Raw genomic sequence first — 24,033 nt, 5'->3', positions numbered from 1 at the left:
GAGTAATTTTGAAGAGGGCATCTCGACAATTTAGAGCTCTTTGGTGGCATTTATGAAGAAAGTTGTTTTGTTTTTCCCCCTGGGAAAGATGTTGAAAGTCCCAGACCATTAGAGTGGTTTAAAATTGGGGTGAACAGGAGGTTGTAAGTAGAGGCAGTGACATATAGAGTACTCTTTTAATTGGAGTGGTGGTAAAGAGAGGAGAGAGAATAATTAAAAAGAAATACTGGGTTGAAGGAAGGGTTTTGGAAAATAATAGTCTGAGCACCCATGTGGGTAAATGGGAAGAGGATAGGAAGGTAGAGTTGAGGGCATGGGCAAAAGAGGACAAGTACTTGATGAACAACAGTTATGGAGGCGGCAAGGATGAAAGGTTTGCCTTAGCAGACAAGATGACCCAAGAAGCAGAGGAATGTGGATGAATTGCCTTTCTTTTATCTGCTGGTATCGCTGGCTTCTCCTCATCAGTAGCCTGTGCTGTTCCTCTCAGGGACCTCCAGACCCATTTACTACTATCAGTGAGAGGCCCCTTGTGGAGGTTCTGCGTTGCCATACAGATTCTTTTCCTTATTGCTTCATTACGTTTCCCTCCTCGACCTCTGCTTTTTATGTCTCCTCAGAATGTTTTATTTTCATCTTCTTTTTTCTGTTCTGTTAGGAAATCTTCATGTTTTCTCTAATAAAATGAGCATGTAGAGAACCAGTTCTCCCGCTTCAGACCTTCTCTGGTCTTCCTTGGTGATGGAATGAGAACCTGTTGAGTGACTGTAGCCTTTCCCTTACTGTGTCAGCACACACTACTTGGGATTATTTGTTTACACACGTACAGGAAATAAGTGCTCAAATGTGGCTGTTTTACTAACAGATAAAAATCTTCCTATTTTGAAGAGCATCCTTTTTAGCTACTGATGTGCTGGAACTGATTTCCTCATGGGGAAGCATGTGTTAACGCTTAAAACTACTTACATACACAACATCAACATATATATGTATTGTGTTATATATATATATACTTGGAAAAAGAGAAGGAATTTCAGAAGTACTTGGTGTTTCTAAGCTTTCACCTCTCATGACAAATTATTTTTAAATAACATTTTTATTTTCAGTTTAATGACAGAGTGGCGTTTTTCTCGAGGAGTGCAGGAACAGACCAAAGCTTTCCTTGATGGTTTCAATGAAGTCGTCCCTCTTCAATGGCTGCAGTACTTTGATGAGAAAGAATTAGAGGTGAGGCTTTTTTATTATGCTCTTTAGGAAATGTTACTGGGAGGATGAACTGTTTTTGTGCTTCTACAGGAGGATGTCCACACATTTTTAAATGATGTGGCATAGTCTTGAATCCTCTTATTCATGCCAGTGTTCAGGGGGGATTGAAATCCTAGCATGGGGTGATGGTCTTAAGTTCTCTGAATCATAATGATGTCATAGGTACAAAAACACTAATCAGTGCCTGTTGTTAGGGAGCCTGAAGAGTGTTGCCTTATTAATAACTTGGGGAACTTACTGAAATTCTGGTTTTCTGATGAGTTGCCCCAAAGATTGTTTCTTTAGGTCATAAGTTCTTAGTGGTCTTAATTGTGTTTAGACTTTTTAGAAGTATATCAGAAACTCTTTTCTGGGGGGATGGGAGAGAGTAAAATACACATAACAGAATTTACCATTTTGAACATTTCTAAGTGTATAATTCTGTAATATTAAGATTACTCACATTATTGTGCAGCCAGTCTCAAGGATTTTCATTTTGCAGAACTGCCACTCTATATCCATTAAGCAACTCCCCTTTTCTCCTTCCCTGGCCCCATCATTCTACTTACTATGAGTTTGACTACTCTTGATAATCTGTAAGTGACCTCGTGCAGTATTCATCTTACTGTGACTGGCTCATTTCACTTAATGTCATCATAGTTTATCCATACTGTAGCATATGTAAGAATTTCTTTCCTTTTTAGGGCTGAATAGTATTCCATTATATGTATATACCACATTTTGTTTATCCTCATCAGTCACTGGATATTTGGTTTGCATCTACCTTTTGGTTATTGTGAATAATACTGCTATGAACATGGATATTTTACATATCTCTTAGAGACTGTTCTCAGTTGTTTGGAGTATATACCCAGGAGTGGTATTGCTGGATCATAAAGTAATTCTGTATTTATTCTAGGAACTACCCGTTACCCGCGGTGGCTATACCATATATTGCATTCCTACCAAAAGTGTGCAAGGATTCCAATTTTTGCACATCTTTGCCCACACTTGTTATTTTCTGCTTTGCTTTGTTACAGTAGCCAACCCTCATGGATGTAAGGTGATAACCCCATTGTGGTTTTGATTCGTATTTCTCTAATGATTAGTTATGGTGAATTCTTTAAGTCTTCTTTTGCCATATAGATTAGAACATAGGCAGGGCCGTTAGGGTATTCCTTGGTATTCTCTGCCTCCTTTGGATGCACCATCTTAACTTTAGCCATCTTCAGTTCTCCGTTAAGAAACTTGGTTTGTTCATATACTCAAATGTGCATATGAAAAATTAGCATTACATATTATATACAGTAATATTCCTATATAGAAACCTAGCCTTCTGGAAACCGGCAAGTACATGAAAATCAGGACTCTGAGACTGGATGATGATGTAGACTCTATAAATCTGGTTAATGAACGTCTCTTTCTATTAATAGCTTGACTGTAAGATTAACAGAAACACATCAGAAGAATAAAATGGAAGATATTTTTTAGAGTACTATTCATCTTTTTTTAATCACAGAATTAAGAATCTGAAGAAAATAATTTTTGTCTTCAAAATGCATATACCTAAAATATTCCATACACCCATTAAAAGCTCCTATTTTAGAGGCCCACCTAGTTAAAGAGCAACGTCATGGCCAGAGTCCAACATAGAGCACAGATGAAACTAAGACAGTAGATGTAAAAGGATATAAATAGGCGCATACTTTTATATAGCTTTTGGTAGAGTTTACAGTTGCCTCACACATAACCCTGTAAAATAGTTGGGCCATATGATAATTTCCTTTAACACATAAAGAAACTAAAGCTCTTATAGGTTACTGATCTGGCGTTAGCTCATAGTACAGAGCTGTGAGAAAATATGGATGTTTTTGTTGTTTTGCTTTATGTTGATTGTTATTCCTAGTCTATTGCTCTTTTACTTCCAGTCATCATCTCTCTTAACCCTGAAAAATATCACAGTAGTGGACATGCATATCATTATTCCAAATAATGGTTATCATAGTTTTGGCTCTTTACGAGTTAAAATCTGTTTAAACTGAGAAGATGTAACAATCATTCTTTGTAAAAACTCTCATCACACTAGGACTAGAGGGTAACTTTCTCAGTTTGTTAAAGGGCATCAACAAAAAAAGGTACACCCTGACATCACTCTAATTGGTGACACCATGAATATTTCATATTGAGGTTGGGAAGAGGGCAACCTAACCTCATCCTTTATATTCCCCATAGTACCAGATGGCCCAGCCAGTGCAGTGAGACAATAGTAGAAATAAAAAGCATAGAGACTGGAAAGGAGTAAAAAGTGGCCTTTATTCATGGATGATAACATGATTGTCAACCTAGAAAATCCTAACGAACCTACCAAAAAAAAAAAAAAAACCCCAAAAACAAAACCACCTACTAGAAATAACAGTGAATTTAGCAAGAGTACAGAATAGAAGGCCAGTAATTTAAAAATCAAGTATATCTTCTGTGTACCAGCAACACTTGGAAATTGAAATCTTAAAGTTTTATGTAATAAAGTATCCAAAAAATAAACAAGTTTAAACAAGAGCATGCAAGAGCTCTATACCTAAAAACACAAAACATTGCTCAGAAAAATTAAAGATGACTTTATAATGAAGAAATACATCATGTTATGTACTATAAGACTCAACGTTACAAAATGTCATTTCTCTCCAAATTGATCTGTATGTTCAGTGCAATCCCAGTCAGCATCCTGGAAGAATTTTTTGTAATAATAGATAGGCTGATTCTAAAATTACAAGGAAATACGAAGGTGTTAGATAAGCTGATTTTATTTTTTTTTATTTTTAATTTGTCAGAGAGAGGGTGTACACAGATAGAGGCAGCAGCAGACAGAGAAGCAGGCTCCCTGCTGAGCATGGATTCTCATTGCAGCACTCAGTCCCAGAACCCTGAGATCATGACTTGAGTGGAAGGGAGACGCTTAACCAACTGAGCCACTCAGGCATTCCACAATTAATTTTGAAAAAGGATAGACTTGGGGGATTTCACTGTCTGATTTCAAAAATTGTTATTAAGCCACAGTAATTGAGATAATGTATTTTTGAAAGGATACACAAATACATCAGTGGAACACTGAGAGAATCCAGAAATAGACCCACATATATATTTATCATATGTGGGTGTATGATTTTCAACACAAATGCTAATATTTTTTTAGTGGAGAAAGAGAGAATCTTTTAAACAAATGCTTCTGGATCAACTAGCTGTCCATATATTGGAAAATTCACCTTGACCCCCTATTTTAGCCCATGGAAGAAAGACTAATTCTTTCTAAAGGTAGATTTATTTATTTATTTATTTATTTGACACACACACACACACACACACACACACACACACACACACAGTGAGAGAGGGAACACTAGCAGGGGAAGTGGGAGAGGAAGAAGCAGGCTTCCCCGCTGAGCACGCAGCTCAATTCAGGGCTCCATCCCAGGATCCCGGGATCATGACCTGAGTCAAAGGCAGACGCCTAACTACTGAGCCACTCAGTCGCCCCAGAAAGATTAATTTAAAACATAAATGTAAATATGAAAGCTAAAAAAAAAGAGAAAAATCTTAGTATGGGCAGAAGTTTCTTGGGAAGAACACAAAACAATTAGCCACACATTATATTACATATATTATTACATTAAATATTGAGAGGAATTAAGTATTAGATTTCATTACAAATAAGTTATTTCATATAATTTATTTTTATATATTTCATATATAATATGTATCATATATAATTATATATTTTAGATTTATATATTTTATTTTATATAAAAAGTTTGTGTAATATATTCATTATATTACTATATATTTCATATATATAATATATGTAAAAACTTACAAATCAGTAAAAAGATAAAAATTTTCTGGACTGGTCAAAGACTCATTTCACAAAGGAAGCAATGATTGCAAGTAAACATATGAAACATATTCATTTGTTATCGGTGAAATGCGATTTAAAACTAAGTGAAATACCACTTGGGGATGTTGGAAGTTTCATATAATGCTAAACATATATATCAGCCTCTGTGCCCTAGCAGTTCTACTATTAGGTATTTACTCAAGTGAAATACTTATATTCATATGTATGTACATACATATACATATATACATACATACATATATTAGAGCCAAAGATGAAGATGGTGTTTTTGACTGCAAAAAGGGACCTAATGGGTATATTCTGCATCTTATATCTTGATTGTGGTGGTGGTTAAATAGGTGTATGTATCTGTCAAAATGCATCTAACTCTACTTAAAACACCTGCATGTTATTGCATATAAATTATAGCTCAAAGTTAATGAGAAAGGAAATAAGTATCAGACTGTCTCATTATGCTGAAAATAGCTTTCATTCCGTATGAAAATAGCTTTCATTCCGTATGTAATACACTGGGCTTATTTGAAAATTTTACATGGACTATTTTATTCCCAAAGCCTGGAAAAGTTACTTTTAACTTTAAATAGAGAAGGTAGCATAGATTAAAAAGAAAAAAAAGAACCAGATATTTAAGTTTATAACTTAACAATAATTTGGGCACCTAATTTGGTTTTTTTTTTGTAAGAGTTTTTTTTTTAGCATAGCTAATGTTTTTCTTGAAGAACAATAACTTTAAATGCTTTCAGTCTGAGTTCAGTAAACATGGAAAAGATAAAGTATACCAAAGAATCCTTACTCTAAATTGCTACAAATTTTGTTGGACCTGCTTACTGTGATCATTAGTTGTTGTGCACCTAGTTGCACATAATTAGGCATGTGCCTAGGCATTCATTAGAAAGTCAGAGTCATACAGTTACTCTCTTCACGAACTGTGTACTTGATCTGCTACTGTGCTCATTTCCCAGGTGATGTTGTGTGGCATGCAGGAGGTTGACTTGGCAGATTGGCAGAGAAATACTGTGTATCGACATTATACAAGAAACAGCAAGCAAATCATTTGGTTTTGGCAGGTATTTGCTTTTATCTTTTTGAAACAAAGGGTTCAAAGAAAATGTTTTCTCATGAGACATGGTTTAAAAAAACAGTTCATTTTTTAAACTGAAACTGCCTTTGGACAGGGTTTCTAGTCTCTGAATTATAAATCAGAAGTTGAATATGCGAACATTTGTTAAAGGAATTTCCATTGCTTATTTTGTTTTCTCAGTTGGGAGAATGAATGACAGAATCTTCTTTAAGTAGTAGTTCAATGGTAATACTTGTAGGTATAGCATATTTTTTCTAATAGTATCAAAGTATTCTATAAATTCTAGTTAATTGTGGAAGTACATGAGGAAGTACATGGACTCCAGTGTGGGGCTTAAACTTACCATTGGCCCTGAGATCAAGACTTGAGCTGAGATCAAAAGTGGAGTCACCCAGGCCTCCCAGTAGTATGATTTTTTAATGAGAAAGTCAATGCAGTTACTTGAAGGCGATAATACGCTAGGGAATTAGAATAATCTAGAGGATAATGCCCAAGAATTACTTCTTTTTTTCTTTCTCTCCCTTACTCCCTTTCTCTTTTGTTGGTATTTTAGCTTAAACTATAATAGGGTGGTCTCATCCAAGTTTTGCATACTAATCTTGAAGCACACTTTATTAGATTTTGCATTTTGTGTGTTAAAGAATTTTAAAATCTCTAGGCCAGGGATATTCTTCACAAAAATCTGCTAATTAAGACTCATTAGAGCAATTCAGTGACTGAACTTCAGGTTTATATATGCTAAACTTTCATTTTCAAGTGAAAACTAACCCTGGGATTTTATTACTAGAGAAAGACTTTTCCAGAAGTGGAATCTTTTCGTAAGACACTTCTGCAAATTTATCTTATAGATATGCTTCAACATATGCAAAATGTCACATACTAGATAGAGTACTTTTTGTACCATTAATGGTATACTAACAGAGACTTCAAATACCTAAATGTCCACTGGGAGGGGACTGAGTAAATAAATTATAGTATACCTGTTCTATAATTCTGAACCTTGTAATCATTCTTTTACTTTTTTTTAATGCAAATTAACAAAAATATTGGAGAATGAGATGTTTCTATGCAATTTAAAGGGAAAAGAAAGGTGTGTATGTAATGTGCCATTATATATTCAAAGTGTATGCTAGAATAGTTGACCCTTGAGGGTTTGAACTATGCCAGTGTACTTATATGTTGATTTTTTTTTTTTGTACAGCACACTAAGTGTGTTTTCCTTAGGATTTTCTTAGTAAATTTTCCTCTAGCTTATTTTAAGAATATACTATATATATATAAATATGTTGTTTATGTTATCAGCAAGGCTTCCAGTCAACAATAGTCAACAATAGGCCATTAATTAAATTTTGGGGAGTCAAAAGTTGCATGTGGGTTTTCCGAAGATTGCAGCTGCACCCGAGGTCAGCTCCTCTAATCCCTGTGTTGTTCAAAGTCAAGTGTATATGAATACATTATCTCTGAAAAGGTAGAGAAAAAACTGGCCATGAGGCATGAAAGCTGCTCTTGATGCTGTTTACCTTTTACTACCTCTGAATTCTGTACTGTGTACTATGTGTATCTGTTAACCTGTTACAAATAAACAAGGAGCGACTGGCTGGCTCAGTGGGTAGAGCATGTGACTCTTGATCTCAGGGTTATTATGAGTTTAAGTCCCACGCTGGGCATAGAGCTTGCAAAAAAAAAAAAAAAAAAAAAAGAATGAATAAAAAATGAAAAAGTAGGAATAGATCCATTTTCAGGCCTAAAATATCTGAATTGCATCACATACAGAATGCATGCAGGTGTCTACAATTTTCCTTTATAGGCTCTTTACTAGCTTCTTCACTCCTTCATGTTCCCTGACTTTCCCTTTGGACATCTGTATCTGTGAACCTGAGGAGCTTGAGCTTAGGGTCATGTAAATCCAAGTGAATAGTTGTGTTTTCCAGATCGGGTTTGTTTTAGGAGAAGGGTTGGTTTATGCCAGATGTGGTAATAAGCTTTGTTTCCTATGTCTGGATTCAGTGTGTACCTCAGCACAGTTCTATACAGAAGTGTTTCTGATCATCATTAGCACTTGTCTTATCCTTAAATTATATTTTTACTTTTTATAATTTTTATTTTTTAAGATACATTTCTACTCTCAGACTGACCCATAAATTCACTTGTCTTCTATTACAAGATACTCAGACCAATTCAAATCTATATTCCACTACATTACACATTAATGCCACTATTTGAAAAGATAGTAAATTTACCAAGTATTTTAACAAAATGCATCGTTTAAGTTTCCAAGTACAAAGAATCCAGAGAATTGAGGAAATAGCATTTGGTGGGAGAAAATGCCACAGACTATTGAGAATGGCAACTGGGGAGGTGTTCGTTTTTGGTAACGTATCAGAGAGGAGGGTAGTTGACTCAGGTCAGGATTAACGGGTTAGAGCTCGATGAGACTGGAGTTCAGATGTTCTGCCACTTACTAGCAGTTTGAGAAAGACAAAGTTTTATCTCTTGAGGCCTCTGTTTGCTTATTTATACAGTAGGGATGCTAATGATCTATCTCCAAATATTACTGCAAGTGCTAAACACACAAAAAGCATAGGTACAGAGCTGGGCAGTAGCCCCAAATAGGTGGTAAGCTATAATATGATAGCTGATCAACATCTGTTACCTTTTAGTGGTATGACCTTTTGAACCTCCCACTTTCCTCTCCATAAGATGGATGTAAAACTAATAGTAGTGGACAACCAGTGCTATACTTGTGAGGATTAACTGAAGATTCATAGTGTACTTAACATATGCCTAACCTTAATAAATTCTTGAAGAAATTTAAGACTAATTTAAGTGTCTACTATTTTAAGTACTAGAGATAATTTAGTATTTATATTAAAGTAAGTTTGATTTTGTTACACAGTTTGTGAAGGAGACAGACAATGAAGTAAGGATGCGACTATTACAGTTTGTCACTGGAACCTGCCGTTTACCTCTAGGAGGATTTGCTGAGCTCATGGGTAAATGCAGTTTTACTGCAGTTTCTCTGTAGATAATTTTGTGATAATAATGGCTTTAGACACACAATAGACTTGAATTTAAGGATATTCATCTCTGCTTTCTATAGGGTATCTACCAGAAGAAAGACTACTTAATGGTTATTATTAACTACATTTATAAGACAAAAATGGAAGCTGCTTACCTAGTCTGGTTGGCCATTGCTTTGCTCCTTACGGTGATTGTGAAGGGAGCAAAATTCTTTAGAGCTACTTCTCTTTCCCCTGATTTCTTATTGCTGGATTTCTGCAGCATTAGGAAGCTTCTCTAGACAGAAGTGATTTACATTGTATTCTGTATTAGTCATAGGATATGTGACATACTGTGTTATATGCTTGTTGTCAAAACCAAAAACTTTAAAGAACCAGATAAATTTTGTCTTATTTTCCTGGTTTAGGAAGTAATGGGCCTCAAAAATTTTGCATTGAAAAAGTTGGCAAAGACACCTGGTTACCAAGAAGCCACACATGGTAAGTTCATGAATCCTAAATAGGAAGGCGAAGGCCACAGAAACTTTTTTTTTTTTTTTTAAATATGTGAGACCCAGTGTAAGTTACTACTCTTAGAATTTCAGTTTTTAGAATAGACTAATATGGAATTCTTTAACTTGGGAATGATTTCTACTTGGTTACTATAGTAAGAAATGTATCCATTGATGAAACAAGTATTTAGAATAACTACTATGTATAAAATAAGACTGAATAAAGTGCCTTTTATGAAGTCTGTACTCCACTGGGGGAAGGGAACACAGATGACAAGTCAACTATTTGAATACTAAGAAGGTCCTTCAAAGGAAATAAAAAGAACTAGAGGGAACCTCCTAGATTGGGTGGTCAGGGAGAGTTCTCAGAAAGGATAATGCTTGAGTCTGATAAATAACATGCTGCAGGAATGAACAGGAAAAGTGCTTCCAAAGACCTTGGAGTAAGAAATCATTTTTCAAGGAAATGAAAGATGACTGGTGTGAATGGCAGTCAGTGAGGGGAGGTAGGGATAAAAAGAATTCAGAAGCGTAGGCAGCGGTTAAATTATGTAGAGTTTTATAGGCTATTATAAGGAACTTAGATTTCACTCCAGGGGCAATTAGAAGCCTTTGAAGAGGCTGAAATAGCAACTAATGAGATTAAGGAAAAATCACTCTGGCAACAGAGGAGGGGGGAATCAGATTCAAGACTGAAGTCAGGGAGATAAGTTGACTGAACTGTTAGAGTCGTCCAGGCAAAAGATGAGGATAGCTTTAGGAGATACATGGTTCTTTCAGGGGGTCAGAACTATTTTCATACTAAGGAGTTACTTGCCTTTTTATTGTTTGACACTTGAACTTAACAGGTACGAAAGCAACAGTGTGTAAAAATGCTGCTGCCTCAGCAAAAATCAAGACAGTGGCACCAAAATGCTGTCTCTGTTCTTCAGCACTGCACACCTGCAGTTTAAAGCAAGGGCTTAGGGGGAGCCAGTTTCGTTCATGATTGTTCTTCTGAAGCAGCAAAAAAAAAAAAAAAAAAATTAAATCTTGATGCTTGAGTACGTATCTTTTTAATATACTGTAAGACGGAATGGGAAGCCTGCATAAAGCATTTCTACACATGAGAATTGTGGTTGTCTGGAGGGGAAAGATCTTAGCAGCTGAGTTGAAAGCTGAACCAGTTTGCTGTTTCGGTTGTTTTTTAAAGATTTTATTTATTTATTTATTTGACAGATAGATAGCGCAAGTAGGCAGAGCAGCAGGGAGAGGGAGAGGGAGAAGTGGGCTCTCCGCTGAACAGGGATCCCTACTCGGGTCTTGATCGCAGGGCCTTGGTATCATGACCTGAGCCGAAGGCAGGTACTTAACCAACTGAGCCACCCAGGTGCCCCCAGCTTGCTTTGTTAATGGAACGCTGTTTTTGCCAAAACTGTTTACTTGGCAGACATTTTCTTGAAAAGTAATGAAGTAATAAGCTTATCACTTCAAAGAAAACAGCATTTGTTGGCTATAATGAAAGCTGAAGTTTTGGGTAAAAATTAAAATTTGGGAAAACTTAAAGATATCACCTACCATGAGCTTGAAAGCTTCTCAAAACTTTTCTGATGAGATTAGTGGTATTTAACCAATGTAGTTTTTTTTTTTTCTTCCTATTACATAATTAACTGTGTCAACATTTGGAAATACTTTATAACTTGGTGAACTGTTCTTTCCAAATGACCGGTGCATGAGGTTAAAAAATCACACATAGGTAAAAGATGTATTCAGAGTATAAGATAAACCATTGGGTTTTATGGAAGTAGGTAGAAAAAGTTCTTTGATAGGATCTCAGAACTCTATTACGTGTTACCTTGTCAAATTAATACAGTATCTAAGAATAATAGTCACAATTACCTGAAAAAAATTACTGGAGTACATCTTTATTTTCTAACTGCATATCTACGTGGGACAAAATTTCATATACAATGCAACAAAATAAATGCACACATAAAGTGTGAAAAGGGATCATAACAACAACAACGAAAAATTGAGAACAGCAGCCTAGATTAAACTGGTAAATCCAGTAAGAGAAACTGTTGAGGCAGGGGAGAGGTCCATAACCAAAGGAGATAGTTGTTCAAGAAAGATGAAAAGAATTGGGATGCTTAGTATAAGCTAAGGAATTGGACTTTGATAAATATCAAACAGGAACACTTAATGTTGTTGTAATAGGAGAGGAAGAAAAGTTTGATGTAAACTATAGTTACCACTGTTGGTTTCTTTTTTTCTCAAAGTGTAAGATGAGGTCACTGGCTAAGAATGAAGAAAGAAAAACTTTTGAGGAGAAAGAAAGAGCTGTCAGATATATTAGCAAAATACGACTAAAAGTGCTGCACAACACTGGACTGCCTACTTGGAACTTTATAAAGTGACACCATCTGTCTAGTTGTTGTATTCTCCCCTCCAGTAACTTTCAGCTGTTAAGGTCCCAGGAATGAAAAACTAGAAGGCTGAATTCATAAGGTGTTGGAGTTTTGATTAGTAAGTTCAAAAGAGGGACAGACAGATTTTTTTTTTTTTTAAAGATTTTATTTATTTGTCAAGAGAGAGAGAGGAGAGCGAGCGAGCACAGGCAGACAGAATGGCAGGCAGAGGCAGAGGGAGAAGCAGGCTCCCCGCCAAGCAAGGAGCCCGATGTGGGACTCGATCCCAGGAGGCTGGGATCATGACCTGAGCCAAAGGCAGCTGCTTAACCAACTGAGCCACCCAGGCGTCCCGGGACAGACAGATTTAAAAGTATTTGCTAGGTACTGGTTATAAGGCGGGGCTGTGGATTAAGTACAAAGTAAGGATAGGAAGAGTCTGAAGACAGGCTAGGACGGTGAGAAAATAATGGGCTAATAGGTTGCCATTTTAATTGAAGCTGTAAAGACAATAGAGTTTTTAATTAGACATTTCCTTTAATTAGAAATTTCCTTTATAAGGTTCAAGGTGTTATCTTGAAGTTAGTAACAAATAGAGGAACAGGTCACTGAAGATGAGAACTGGAAGGCCATGCGTGGCTGTTGCATATCATCCAAGAGAATGAGAGGAGACATGAACCAGGTGCCAGAGCTTTCAGTAAATGAAAGGAATATGACGAAGAAGTTAGCAGAGGATAGCAAAAAGTTCAGAAAGAAGTTTGCATAGCTAGATTGTGTATGCCTCAGAGGAGAAAAGTTTTGTTGATTGGCTGCAGAAATGTTATGTTTCAGACTAGCTGGATTTTTAGTTAAGGCAAGAGAGGAGTTACTCAGACTAGAAAAGTGCAAATCATAAAACAGAAGTTTAGAAGGATGGAATATCTGAGTGGAGGACAGGGAAGAGGTGGGGATTTCATTCAGATGGGTGGAATATTGTTGATGATCCAGAGACACTTGAGTTTTTAGTAGTGACTAAGGTAAGCAATGCTACAGTCTATGGTGAAAAGTAGTCTTGATAATTCTCAGATGGAGTTCTGCTGTCACCTCCAATGCTTTGCTGCTTATTGAGGTGGTTGACTTGCAGAGCAGTGGTTCCCTTAGACTATATACAGTGATACAGCAAACCTGCAGGGTACTGTTTCCTTAATCCACTGGAAAGGTATTAGTGTCTTCCCTTTTTATAGACAAAAATAGCAAATTTGACTCAAAGCTGGAACGAAAAGCTAAACTGAAACTTAAAACAGTATTCTGATAGCCACATAGTAAGTACTCAATGAAAGATGAATAGATTTTAGTATGTCTCCATCCTGTCGCTGATGTCTTAAAACAGAACCCTGTTTTGGATGTTTTCAAGTAATCTTTCTTATGTAGTTCAATTCAACATTTACTAAATGGATCAATGTTGGGAGAGTAGGGAAGACTGCCCCTCATGGGTTTTAGAACCTACTGTAAGAAACCAGTCATCATACAGAGTAAAATAAGTGCCAAAATAGAAATAAAAAGAATTTATGGAAAGGATAATTCTTGGAAGGAAGTTGTAACATTTGGACTGATTCTTAGTGAGAAAAGGTATCCACATTATGAAAGAGCTGTAGAACATGTCATAAGACAGAAAAAAGTATGTGTTATGCTTAGAGAACATTAAATAAGTGGTAGGGGGCTGTACCAAACAGCATGGCAGGCTTCCTTCCCCCATACCTTCAATCCATAGGAATTAGAAGCAGCAAAGCTTTTTTTTTTTTTTTTTAAACGGGACACTGCACGAACTTGCGTGTCATTTTGGTGCAGGGACCATATAAGTCTGGCAGGATTGAAAAGACCAAAGTTTGTCTTTATTGGCACTCTATCACTACACTAGCTCCCAGAAAAATAACTGATAGATTCTTAATAACTGGTAAGTGAATGAAAGAAATGGACTCTATAAAAACCCAAGAGAAGTTAGGGGGACTTGTGAATTTGTAATTCTAGTGTTCTCTGGGAATTGTTAAAATATTTTTATGAGTATGTCTTCATTTTAGTAGCTTGCCATAAGAAATCTGTATATGTTAATATTAAATAATATAGTAGTACATTTTTAGAATACTTACAGCAAAAATTTTGTATCTTCCTCTATCCATTTAGTTTTTCAAATGTGCTTTAAAAAATATTGTATTAGAAATCTTGCTCGAGTTCGTTTTATTGAAAACACATCTGTTTTTGTTTTTGTTCAGTTTTAATCGCTTGGATCTACCACCATATAAGAGTTATGAACAACTAAAGGAAAAACTTCTTTTTGCAATAGAAGAGACAGAGGGATTTGGACAAGAATGAATGTGGCTTCTTGTCTTGGAGGAGCTCTTGCATTTAAATACCCCAGCCAAGAAAAATTGCACAGATAGTGTATATATAAGCTGTTCATTCTGTACAGTGAATTTTCTGAACCTCTCAAAGTATAAATGTTTTCCGTTCTTCCACAGAAATATGCAAAACAGTTCATCCTTTTCTACTTTATTTATTGTTCCCTTGAAGTGACTGACCAGGAAAAAGATCATCCTTAAATTTTGAAGCAAGCAAGAGACTTTATTAAAAATAAGTATATATCTATATAAGCATATAAGATAGTGGCTCTAGTTTTATAGAGCTCCAAGTATATTAAACATGACAGCCGTTCATTCAAAAAATAATCTGGATTTGCTTTACCTTGTTTCTAGTATCCAGAGGAAAAAGTACAAATTGCTTCATTATCTTCTCCCTTATATAACACCTTTTGAGGGTGTTTAGTTGCATGGCTGTTCAGGAAGGTATTAAGGGCTTAGGCCAAATCTTACTTTGAGTATGTTAAAAAATAATGCTGCTGGCTTTTCTGAAGACAGGCATTTGAACCTGTCAGCTCATTTTAAATAAATACAATAGTTGAAAATTTTCCCTTTGCTACATCACTAATACAGTCAAAGTAATGAATGAAACCATAATGTACATGTAAGTCATACACTATATCTGATGCCATTTAGTTTATTCTAGAGATTGGAAAGAATTCATTAAGTAGCAAAGAGGTTTGTTTACATGTTACTTTGGGATGCTAGGTATTTGTGGAGTTAAAAAAGAATCAGGTACTTAAGTACTTTTGTTTTTAAATCTGTGATGTTCTTTAAATTTAACTCATAATAAATTGATGCAGTTTGATACTTAGGAACATATAAAAAGGTAATGTGAACATTTCTGCTTTTGTGTTCAGAGTTTTGGTTTTATAAAACCAGATGGACTGAAGAGTTGTATAAGCATTTGAACACGCAAATGAAAACTATTTTCTATTAGTGTTCATATATCCTCATTCCTCTTAAATTCATGAAAATTTTATGATCTGAATTATATAGGCATATTAAAGACTCTTTTGGTCCCCCACCCCCCTTTTTACATAGATTATTATTTTTGTCCTAATAACTTTTTAATTTTTCATTATCAAGGGCATTTGCTGAACTACAAAGATGTATAACAAATTAAAATCTGATGTGAATGATATTAATGCTATTTTAGCAAAACTGGGCTTCCTTATTAACAAAAATTGCAATTTCCATTTGTATCATTTCAATATGCAGTGTAAATTTCAGGAAGTTAAAAATTTTTTTATAACCACAAACTGACATCTTACAATGTTATCTGTAACATATTTAACTGCTAAGTACATATGGAAAATACTAGTATACAATTTAATTTCCCTAAACAGTTTTTGTTTTGCCAAAATTTTATTTTTCTACATACTAGATCGTGTTCTGCACTTCTACTCAAAGTTCATAGTAAAGACGAAATAAAGGCAGTGATCCACTATGTTGAATAGACTCCTTTCCCAAATCCTCATCTGACACTGGGCTATCTTGAAGCATAAAGCATTAAAAACAAATACTAATGTATATGACATCATGTGATAGAGGATGACCAGTCTTCAAAGCGGCTACTTAAATTTTACCGTAGAAAGCACCACTGCTCATGCATGACATGACAGAAGTTATTGAACATCATTCAGTGGAGGTGAGAATGTTCAGTGGAGGTGAGAATGTGAGCATACCATTTACCAGATTTAATTGAAGACAGGAGGCTTTCAGGGTGCTGGTCCCCCCCACCCCCTCACCTCAGGTAAGAAGTTACTGTGTACCAGTTGAGGCTACACAGAACCCACAGATACCAAACCAGCTTTCTGAAGAAGGCTCTTTTGGAGAACTCGGAGCGTTCCACCTTTCAAACTCAATAGAAAACCAAGCCTACTGGCAGGATTTTATTATATCTTAATTCATACACTCAAGGGGTGGTGAGAGAGAACCAAGGATGTGGGTTGCCTCTCACCTTCTCTCGTCTTTTCCCATCCTTGTCTTGTGCGGGGCTAGACAGGCTCACTATGCCTGAAATGAAACAGGCAAAGAATGAGCTCAGAGACAGATTCATATTGTTATTTCAGTGACACTCACTCACCACCACCACCACCAAACTGAGTCCAATGAATGGATAAGGGGCACAACATAATTTCTCAGTCCACCAATCAGATTAGTTGTCTGTCTTCCTAGGAAAGCAGCTCTAAGTGGCAGTTAAAGCTCAGAGTTAATAAACCTTTTGACCTCACAGCCTTCAGTTAATCACCTGCCTATTTTTTTAAAAACTAGATGGCATGGTTATGTGTCAAAATACTATTAGGCAGTACTATTTCTATTAAAAATGACCCTGACTGGTAAGTTGATCTGGACTGGGAAATCTCCTACTTGATAATAAACCAAAATTTGGATTTGCCAGAGGAAATCCATAACTGCATGTCCCTTCTGAGGTCCCTGAGCTGTGACCTGTTCTTGGAACTGTGTGAATGCTCTGTTACACAGACTGCTGCTATAAGCTCATCTTCTAAAATGTTAAGGAGTCCTGACATTGACTTGCCGGTTCAGCTGTGGTTCCTATCTTAAGCCTTCTGAGTAAGACTACTACGGACTTTGAGTTTTTGTTGCACCCTGGTGGATGATATTGCGGAAGTCAAAAATCCTCTCATTTAAATATGTAGATGAGAGAACAAAGGTAGTCTTGTAAATACTCCCAGTTTATTCTTAATCTTTTGAACTTTAAAGTCAAACTTAAGATAAATGGTCTCAAGGAAAAAGCCCAGACCGTATCAGAGAAGCCTTCTACATTAAGGAGGCTTTTTACTGACCTGTTTACTCCTCAAAGGATAAAACTGTTGACTATTCTCAGGGCAGTGCAGTGGGTCAGAACAAGGCATTCATTGAAAGTTCATGGCCCTTGGCAAAGTTATACACCCCTCCTTTTATTTCTTCTTCCTATTAAACTTAAGGTACAGTAATGCCCAGGTACACACAATCCAAAGTAAGTGGTATGGTAAATACCACATGAAGTTTAAAAAAAAAAAAAAAAACCCTCAAGTAACATAGAAGCAAAAATGTACAACTGGAAAAGTGGCATCTCCTTAATTCCAAATTTTCTCTCCCAAATCTCAACCAAGAAGAATACAATCAGATAACTGCATTTAAAAATACTTACTGATAACAGTATGTACTTTATGTATTCTCTTTCATCCTCACAACTCCTAAGGTTTGGTGTGTTTTTGCTTTTTCTTCGTTGTAATGATGCTTATTTTATAGATAAGTGAGTCATTTTTACAAAATTCATAGTTCACAGTCTGTGATTAAATTCTCAATTGGGAAAATTTTGCTATTAATGGAGAGCTTTCAGATTTTTTATAAAGTAAATCCAAATTTATTCTCAGTCCTCAAAGGAAGTAAATATATCCACAAGGCGAGGTAATTAAAATTACCTAAAGCCCATGTCTGTAATATGTTTACAAGACAGACGACTACAAACTTACGGTCACATCATGCATGTGGGGAAATAAGCATCTCCAGCTAGCAGTCAAGTAGGGACTGCACAGGAGGGAGAATAATGGGGTCTGAGGATTTGTTCCCAGAAGTAATAGGTCTCAACTGTGAGTGAGGAAATGCCAAGAACCAGTAAGAACTGGTGAATCAGACCCCTGGGAAGTCGAAAGGAAGAGACAAAGAGCACACTATCAGACTCTTAGGAATGTATGGCATCTTGGTGAAGGGAGCTAGCTATCCCTTAGTTTATAAGGGGGGAAAAAGGGAAGATAATAGCTCTATAAATTAGGACCCAGCAGTTGCACTCCTGGGTGTTAATATAACCTGTATCCAATGTTCATAGGAGTCAAAGACTGGAAACAACCTAAACGACCTTCAGTGAATGGTTAAATGGGTACATTTATACCATGAAATATAATCAACAGTATAACAGAATCAACTGACTATATGCAGATGGATTTCAAAGAAATTACATCAAATGAAAAAGGCCAGTTCTCAAAAGGTCACATAATCTGATTCCATTTATATAACAGTATTGAAATTGGTGGTTGCCAGGATTAAGGATGGTGGTAAGGAGGAAAAGTGGTGGATGGATGTGACCATAAAGGGCTAGCATAGCAGTAGGGATTTACACAATTTGGTGGAACAGTTCCATATCTTGATTGTAGCTGCAGTTTAAAAAACACATACTGACAAAATTACATAGAACACATACACAAGTGAGGGCATTTAGAAGTAAAATTTGAGCAAGATTTATGGGCTGTACCAATTAACCGGATTTTCAACTTGGAGGCAGAGGTTTACCTCTAGGACCGCTCTATTTCCTCCCCACTCCCAAACTTCCTATGAATCTATAATGATTACAAAGCAATACAATTTTTTAAAAGCATTATAAAATATCAGAAGACAGACCCCACCCATAAAAGGCTTTATTACTGAAAGATACCTCATTTCACAAAAACTCCTTCATAGAGGTTATTGAACAAATCAAAATCCTTCACCTCCCATTTGATACCTGGTATTGCAGGTAACACAAAACACACATCACCAGAAAATACTGAAAGTCGCTCTAGTGAAAAGGAAGAAATTTCAGATGAAGATACTCAAAACAGAAGAAAACATTCTTTAACACAATATACTAATGAATTAAATGTAAGTAACTATCAAAACTAAAAAATCAAATTAAAAATTAAAAAACTCAACTGGACAAACTACATGAAAATGTGAAATGCCTGCTGATTGAAATCAGGGCAAATAATGGAAGAAAAAGACAAACATCTCAAGTGAAGACAAAAGGTATCTGAGGAAGAAAACAAGAGACATGGAAGACAGAAATTCAAAGAGCCAAGGAAATGAAACGGAAAGAGGTAAAAAATCAGAAAAGTGATAAAAAATTAAGCAAAGAAGATCAAATTACATAAAATTGATCAGAGTCACTGAAAAGATGAAACAGTGGTTCCCAAAGTGGGGTACAGCAAATCTGGAATGAGAGAGAATCTAAGATGACTGGCCTTTTCAAAAAAAAGTCAATGAATGGTGGGATTAAAAAAAAAGGGAAAATTCTTCTAGATTTTTAAAAACTAAGGCCGAAAATCAAATACAACGTATGGTTGATTGGATCCTGGTTTTTTAAATTGGTAAGACATTCCTGGGACATTTGAGAATATACGAATATGGCTGGTATCAGAAGATGGTTTTAAAGAATTACTGTTAACTTTTTGTTGTCCTAATGGGTTTTTGTTTAGAAGGATGTCATTCTGAGACAATGCATGCTTAAGTACTTAGGGATGAAGTATGTTGTCTACAATTTCAAAAGTTTAGAAATACACACACACACACACACACACACACACACACACAGTAAAATATAGCTGAAGATTAGCAATTGGAGATGGGTATATAGAGTCCAGAACTTTGATTTTCCTTTTTGTTCGAAAATATTCATGACAACACAAACAGCCCACACCCTCACGGTTCACTGTTAACTTTACAATTCCCAACTCCAGGAAAACTTACCTATGCATGCACTCTTGATTTATCTAAGTGATTCAAAGGATTCAAGATAGTCCTTTTTATAAAACAGTTCTGCAGCCTCAAGTAATTCGGTCCTGCCTATGTAAAACATCTTCATTTCTATTTCACCCTGAGTTCTGTGTTCCTTTCACCACATTAGGGAAGAGAATCTGGGCTTTGTCAAGTAACAAAATCAATCCTTCAACTTGTAAGACCATGTCACATTAAAAAAAAAAAAAAAAAAACCACCACACTCCATTTTCTGTCCTCTCCTGACTTAAGTTTTTTCCTTACACAGGTTGGTTCCAAGATCCATCATTTAACTACTTTATACCAAGAACCCTCAACATCCTAACCTCCTAATTTTCACTGCACCTTCTCTGCAAGATCTCAACTTTGCATCAGTCCAATTTGGCAGTGCACACCCCCCAATGAAGCCTCTTCCACAAAGCTTTTTCTTTTCTTGATCTCCCATTCTGATGTGATCCATCCTCCTCAGAAATTTTACACCACTTTGTATTGCTAGTGTCCTAAATGTGCAATATCTCTGCCTCTCAGCCAGGGAGAAGTCTCTACCAATTTTTTGGTAATTATTTCTTTTACCTTGTTGTCTGTGAAGAAACTTAGAATTTTATACATTTAATTTGTTAAGTGGTCACATTAAAGGAACCGAGAAAACAGCCATAGAACAGTTACAGTTCACATATTATCTTTGTAATTTCATGAAAAGGCAATGTTTCTTAGATATTTCGTGGGCTTTCTTCTCTGAAAAATTCTCAATTCTTGTCACTGAAACCTGTAAGCAACTGAGCAGCTTCTGTCTGTATCTAAAATGGAAAAATATGTGTTATAAATAAACAGTACGGCATAGATACCAACTTGCAAAACTTAATAAGTTCATAAAGCGGGCTGTGGTTTCTAAGCGTTCCCACCAGGAGATAGCACATTATGAGAATAAAACTAAACAGGAACTGGGTGAGACTCTTGAGAGAATTCGTCCACATTAGTACACATCATGTGCCTTTTATTGTAAAAATCTTATTTGGTCTGTCACGTATGTCAAACAGGAATAAGGCAGCAAGTAATTTATAATCTCTATGACAGTGACTAAACACTATATAGAAACTGACAGAAATGTTAATGAGTTCAAAATGAACAGTTTTCAACAAGATACATTTAGACAAATCATACTTTTAAAGAAGTTCTTAATTCACCTTTACTTAATAGTCCCTCAGCAGAAACCTATCTGCCTTTATTTTTTTATTTTAAAGATTTTATTTATTTGACAGAGATCACAAAGGCAGAGAGGCAGGCAGAAGGAGAGAGGGGGAAGCAGGCCCAATGCGGGGCTCAATCCCAGCACCCTGAGATCATGACCTAAGCAGAAGGCAGAGGCTTTAACCCACTGAGCCACCCAGGTGCCCCTGCCTTAATTTACTGGAGATACTTTACCTGTTTATCCTCCTCTGTGTGTGCCGGATAGTCCTTGGCTTTCATTAGCCAGAAGGCAGCAAGCTTTTTATTGTGTAACTTCAAATATGTCTTTCCTAAAAGCAGCAAGTTTTTGCTGTAGAAATTTGGATCCACTATACATAAGAAAGAAAAATTTATCTTAGATGAATAGAGTTGTTAATTTCTTCAGTCTAAATTCCAGTAATGTATTTGTGTGTTCATATAAGATTAGGCTAACTAGAATTCTCTTTTGTTCAACTATTCCAATCTCAAATATTAGTAAAGTACCATTTATTCAATGTCTCTTAATGTGCTAGGCATTTTATTACATTTCTCATTTTTATACAATTTTATAAAGTAGGTACTCCATTTAATAGATGAGAAACTGAAGTATCTGACAGAATGTATCCTCTATAAACAGGGGTTTTCTTTTTATTGTCTTTTATCACCTGCTGTATCCTAATTACGTAGGACATAACATGGACCCAATACATACTTGCTGTATGAGCAAATGAAATCATGATATATATGCAGTTGACCCTTGAACAATGCAGTTTTGAATTATGCATGTCCAAATATATGCAGGGTTTTCCCCCCATAAATTAACAGTAAAGTGCTGCAACTGTATTTTCTCTTACTTTTAACATTTAATTTTCTCTAGCTTACTATACTAGAATACAGTCTATAATACATGGAACATACAAAATACATTTTTAAACAACTGTTTAAAGTTCTGGTCAGTGGTAGAATATTTAAGGAGTTAGCTTTGAGGGGAGTCAAAAGTTAGTTACATGCAGATTTTCAACTATGCAGGCGGCCATGTACCCCTTACCCAGTGTTTAAGGGTCAGGTGTACATACATACATTTGATTAATAATTTACTAAATGTGGGTTATACTTAAATACAGATTTAACAAAGACTCTGTTCTTTTGAAATCCATCATGAAGAAGAGAGACAAAAGAGGATTAAAATAGAAAAATGAAAGGGATGCTTTGACAGATGTACACATTTTAAAGTGCTATGAGAAACCAACGAGAAACTAACTCTCTAAGAAGTTACATCTGGGCTGCCTTGGCAGCTGAACGGATTTTAACAGAAAAAGAGAGAACATTCTTGGCCCAGGGAAAACTGAACAAAAAGCCTATGAAAACATGGGACAGTCTCACTAACTTCATTAATTCTTTATACAGATTCCTCTTATCAACTGAGACCTTCTATATTTAATGCATACTTTTCCCTGGATATAATTTATGGTTAACTCCATTTGCTCCTTAACCCAAAATTGTTTTACTTCTTTAATCTGAACGTATTTATGAGGTGGTGTGAGGATGTACTTAAGGTTTCCTTAGGGATCATCCATTCATCTGTTTAATATTTTCATTCAGCTAATTTAATAGCATTATGCTAAGCACTGAGGAAAACTGAGCAAAACAACAAAGTCCGCATCATCCCCATATTTAGTCTTCGACATGTAAACAATACAACTCACATACTCCTACTACGGTGTGATAAGGGCTATGATGGGAGAAGTAACAGGTACTTAAGAGCCTAGGAGGAGCTTCTGAACCAGATATGGTCCATAAAAAAAGACCACCTGGAAGAACTGACCTACAGTGTTCTAAAACCTCAAGGATGACTGGAGCTACTGACCATGTTTTTCTTAACACCCCAAACCCTTAATTCACTAAGGCTCTATTTCTACTTTGCAGTTATGTTTCTAAATCCCTTTGAGGACATTTTATTCCCAGATTCATATTCATGATATAAAAACTATGATCATAAAAGGTTATCAGCAAAAGGCAGTAACAGAACAAACAAGAATATATTACTAACATGGTTTAACATTCAGACACCACTCTTCAGAAGAAATTAAAAAAATAAACGCTTTGCTATCCTAAAAGCATCTGAACAAGTCCATATGAGTAGGCTCTCTAATACACAGGCTTTAATTTTCTTCTAATTTTACAGAAATAGAATTGCAGTGGTTTTTTTGGTGTATTTGGTAACATATGCTTATGTCCTTTACTCTTCTAGTTTGTGCTACTAATATTAAAAAGGCTGAACTTAGAATGGCTGATGTCAGTTTTGTACACTGGCCATTTCTTCAAAGCCAGAGTGACATGAAACTCTTCATAAAAGACGACAATATTTGCAACGAAGCAAAAACTGGCTTGTTTTAAAAACAAGATTTCTCATCTAAATGCTCTTTAAAGAGAAAGGGTAAATCTTAGAAAAAAAGTTTTTGTAATGTGACAGATATTAACTAGACTTGATTTTATAATCACTTTACATGTGCAATTATTGAATCCTTACGCTGTACACCTGAAACTAATGTTAATTGTCAATTATACCTCAAAAAAAATTTTAACTAAACATTTAAATAAATTAATGATTCTAAACAGCTGTATAATCTTGAATAACACAGTTAACTTGTCAAAGCCTCCTCTCAGAAAGCTGAATCATATCAAATAAAGGACCATTCCAGAACTGTAGTTCTAAACTCAGTAGCAGTCTACTTCTTACTCTGTGATCTTTATAAAGTCTAAAA

General features: G+C 35.7%; 2 protein-coding genes across 7 annotated transcripts in view; one reads left to right on the top strand and one right to left on the bottom strand.

The window, feature by feature from the left end:
* Positions 1–15,977, top strand: part of WWP1 (WW domain containing E3 ubiquitin protein ligase 1) — a 113,692-nt gene extending 97,715 nt beyond the window's left edge. For all 4 annotated transcript variants that reach the window (XM_047725803.1, XM_047725804.1, XM_047725802.1 and 1 more), the window contains 5 exons: positions 1,107–1,227; positions 6,118–6,222; positions 9,133–9,229; positions 9,664–9,736; positions 14,384–15,977. In XM_047725803.1, coding sequence (XP_047581759.1) covers positions 1,107–1,227; positions 6,118–6,222; positions 9,133–9,229; positions 9,664–9,736; positions 14,384–14,483 — 496 coding nt within the window. In that variant the 3' untranslated portion in view covers positions 14,484–15,977. The remainder of the gene's footprint in view (positions 1–1,106; positions 1,228–6,117; positions 6,223–9,132; positions 9,230–9,663; positions 9,737–14,383) is intronic.
* Positions 15,978–19,755: 3,778 nt separating this feature from the next.
* The window catches only part of RMDN1 (regulator of microtubule dynamics 1), a 51,647-nt gene continuing 47,369 nt past the window's right edge, over positions 19,756–24,033 (bottom strand). For 2 of the 3 annotated variants that reach the window (XM_047725806.1, XM_047725807.1), the window contains exons 9-10: positions 21,485–21,618; positions 19,756–20,859 (exon numbers count right to left, since the gene is read on the bottom strand). In XM_047725806.1, the coding sequence (XP_047581762.1) occupies positions 20,809–20,859; positions 21,485–21,618 (185 nt within the window). In that variant the 3' untranslated portion in view covers positions 19,756–20,808. Of the gene's footprint in view, positions 20,860–21,484; positions 21,619–24,033 lie in introns of those variants that run through there. The other variant, XR_007126617.1, reaches the window with a different exon arrangement.

The sequence above is a fragment of the Lutra lutra genome, chromosome 4, assembly GCF_902655055.1.
Source record: "Lutra lutra chromosome 4, mLutLut1.2, whole genome shotgun sequence".
In the NCBI taxonomy this organism is placed as follows: domain Eukaryota; kingdom Metazoa; phylum Chordata; class Mammalia; order Carnivora; family Mustelidae; genus Lutra; species Lutra lutra.
This window is presented reverse-complemented; position numbering and strand designations above follow the sequence as displayed.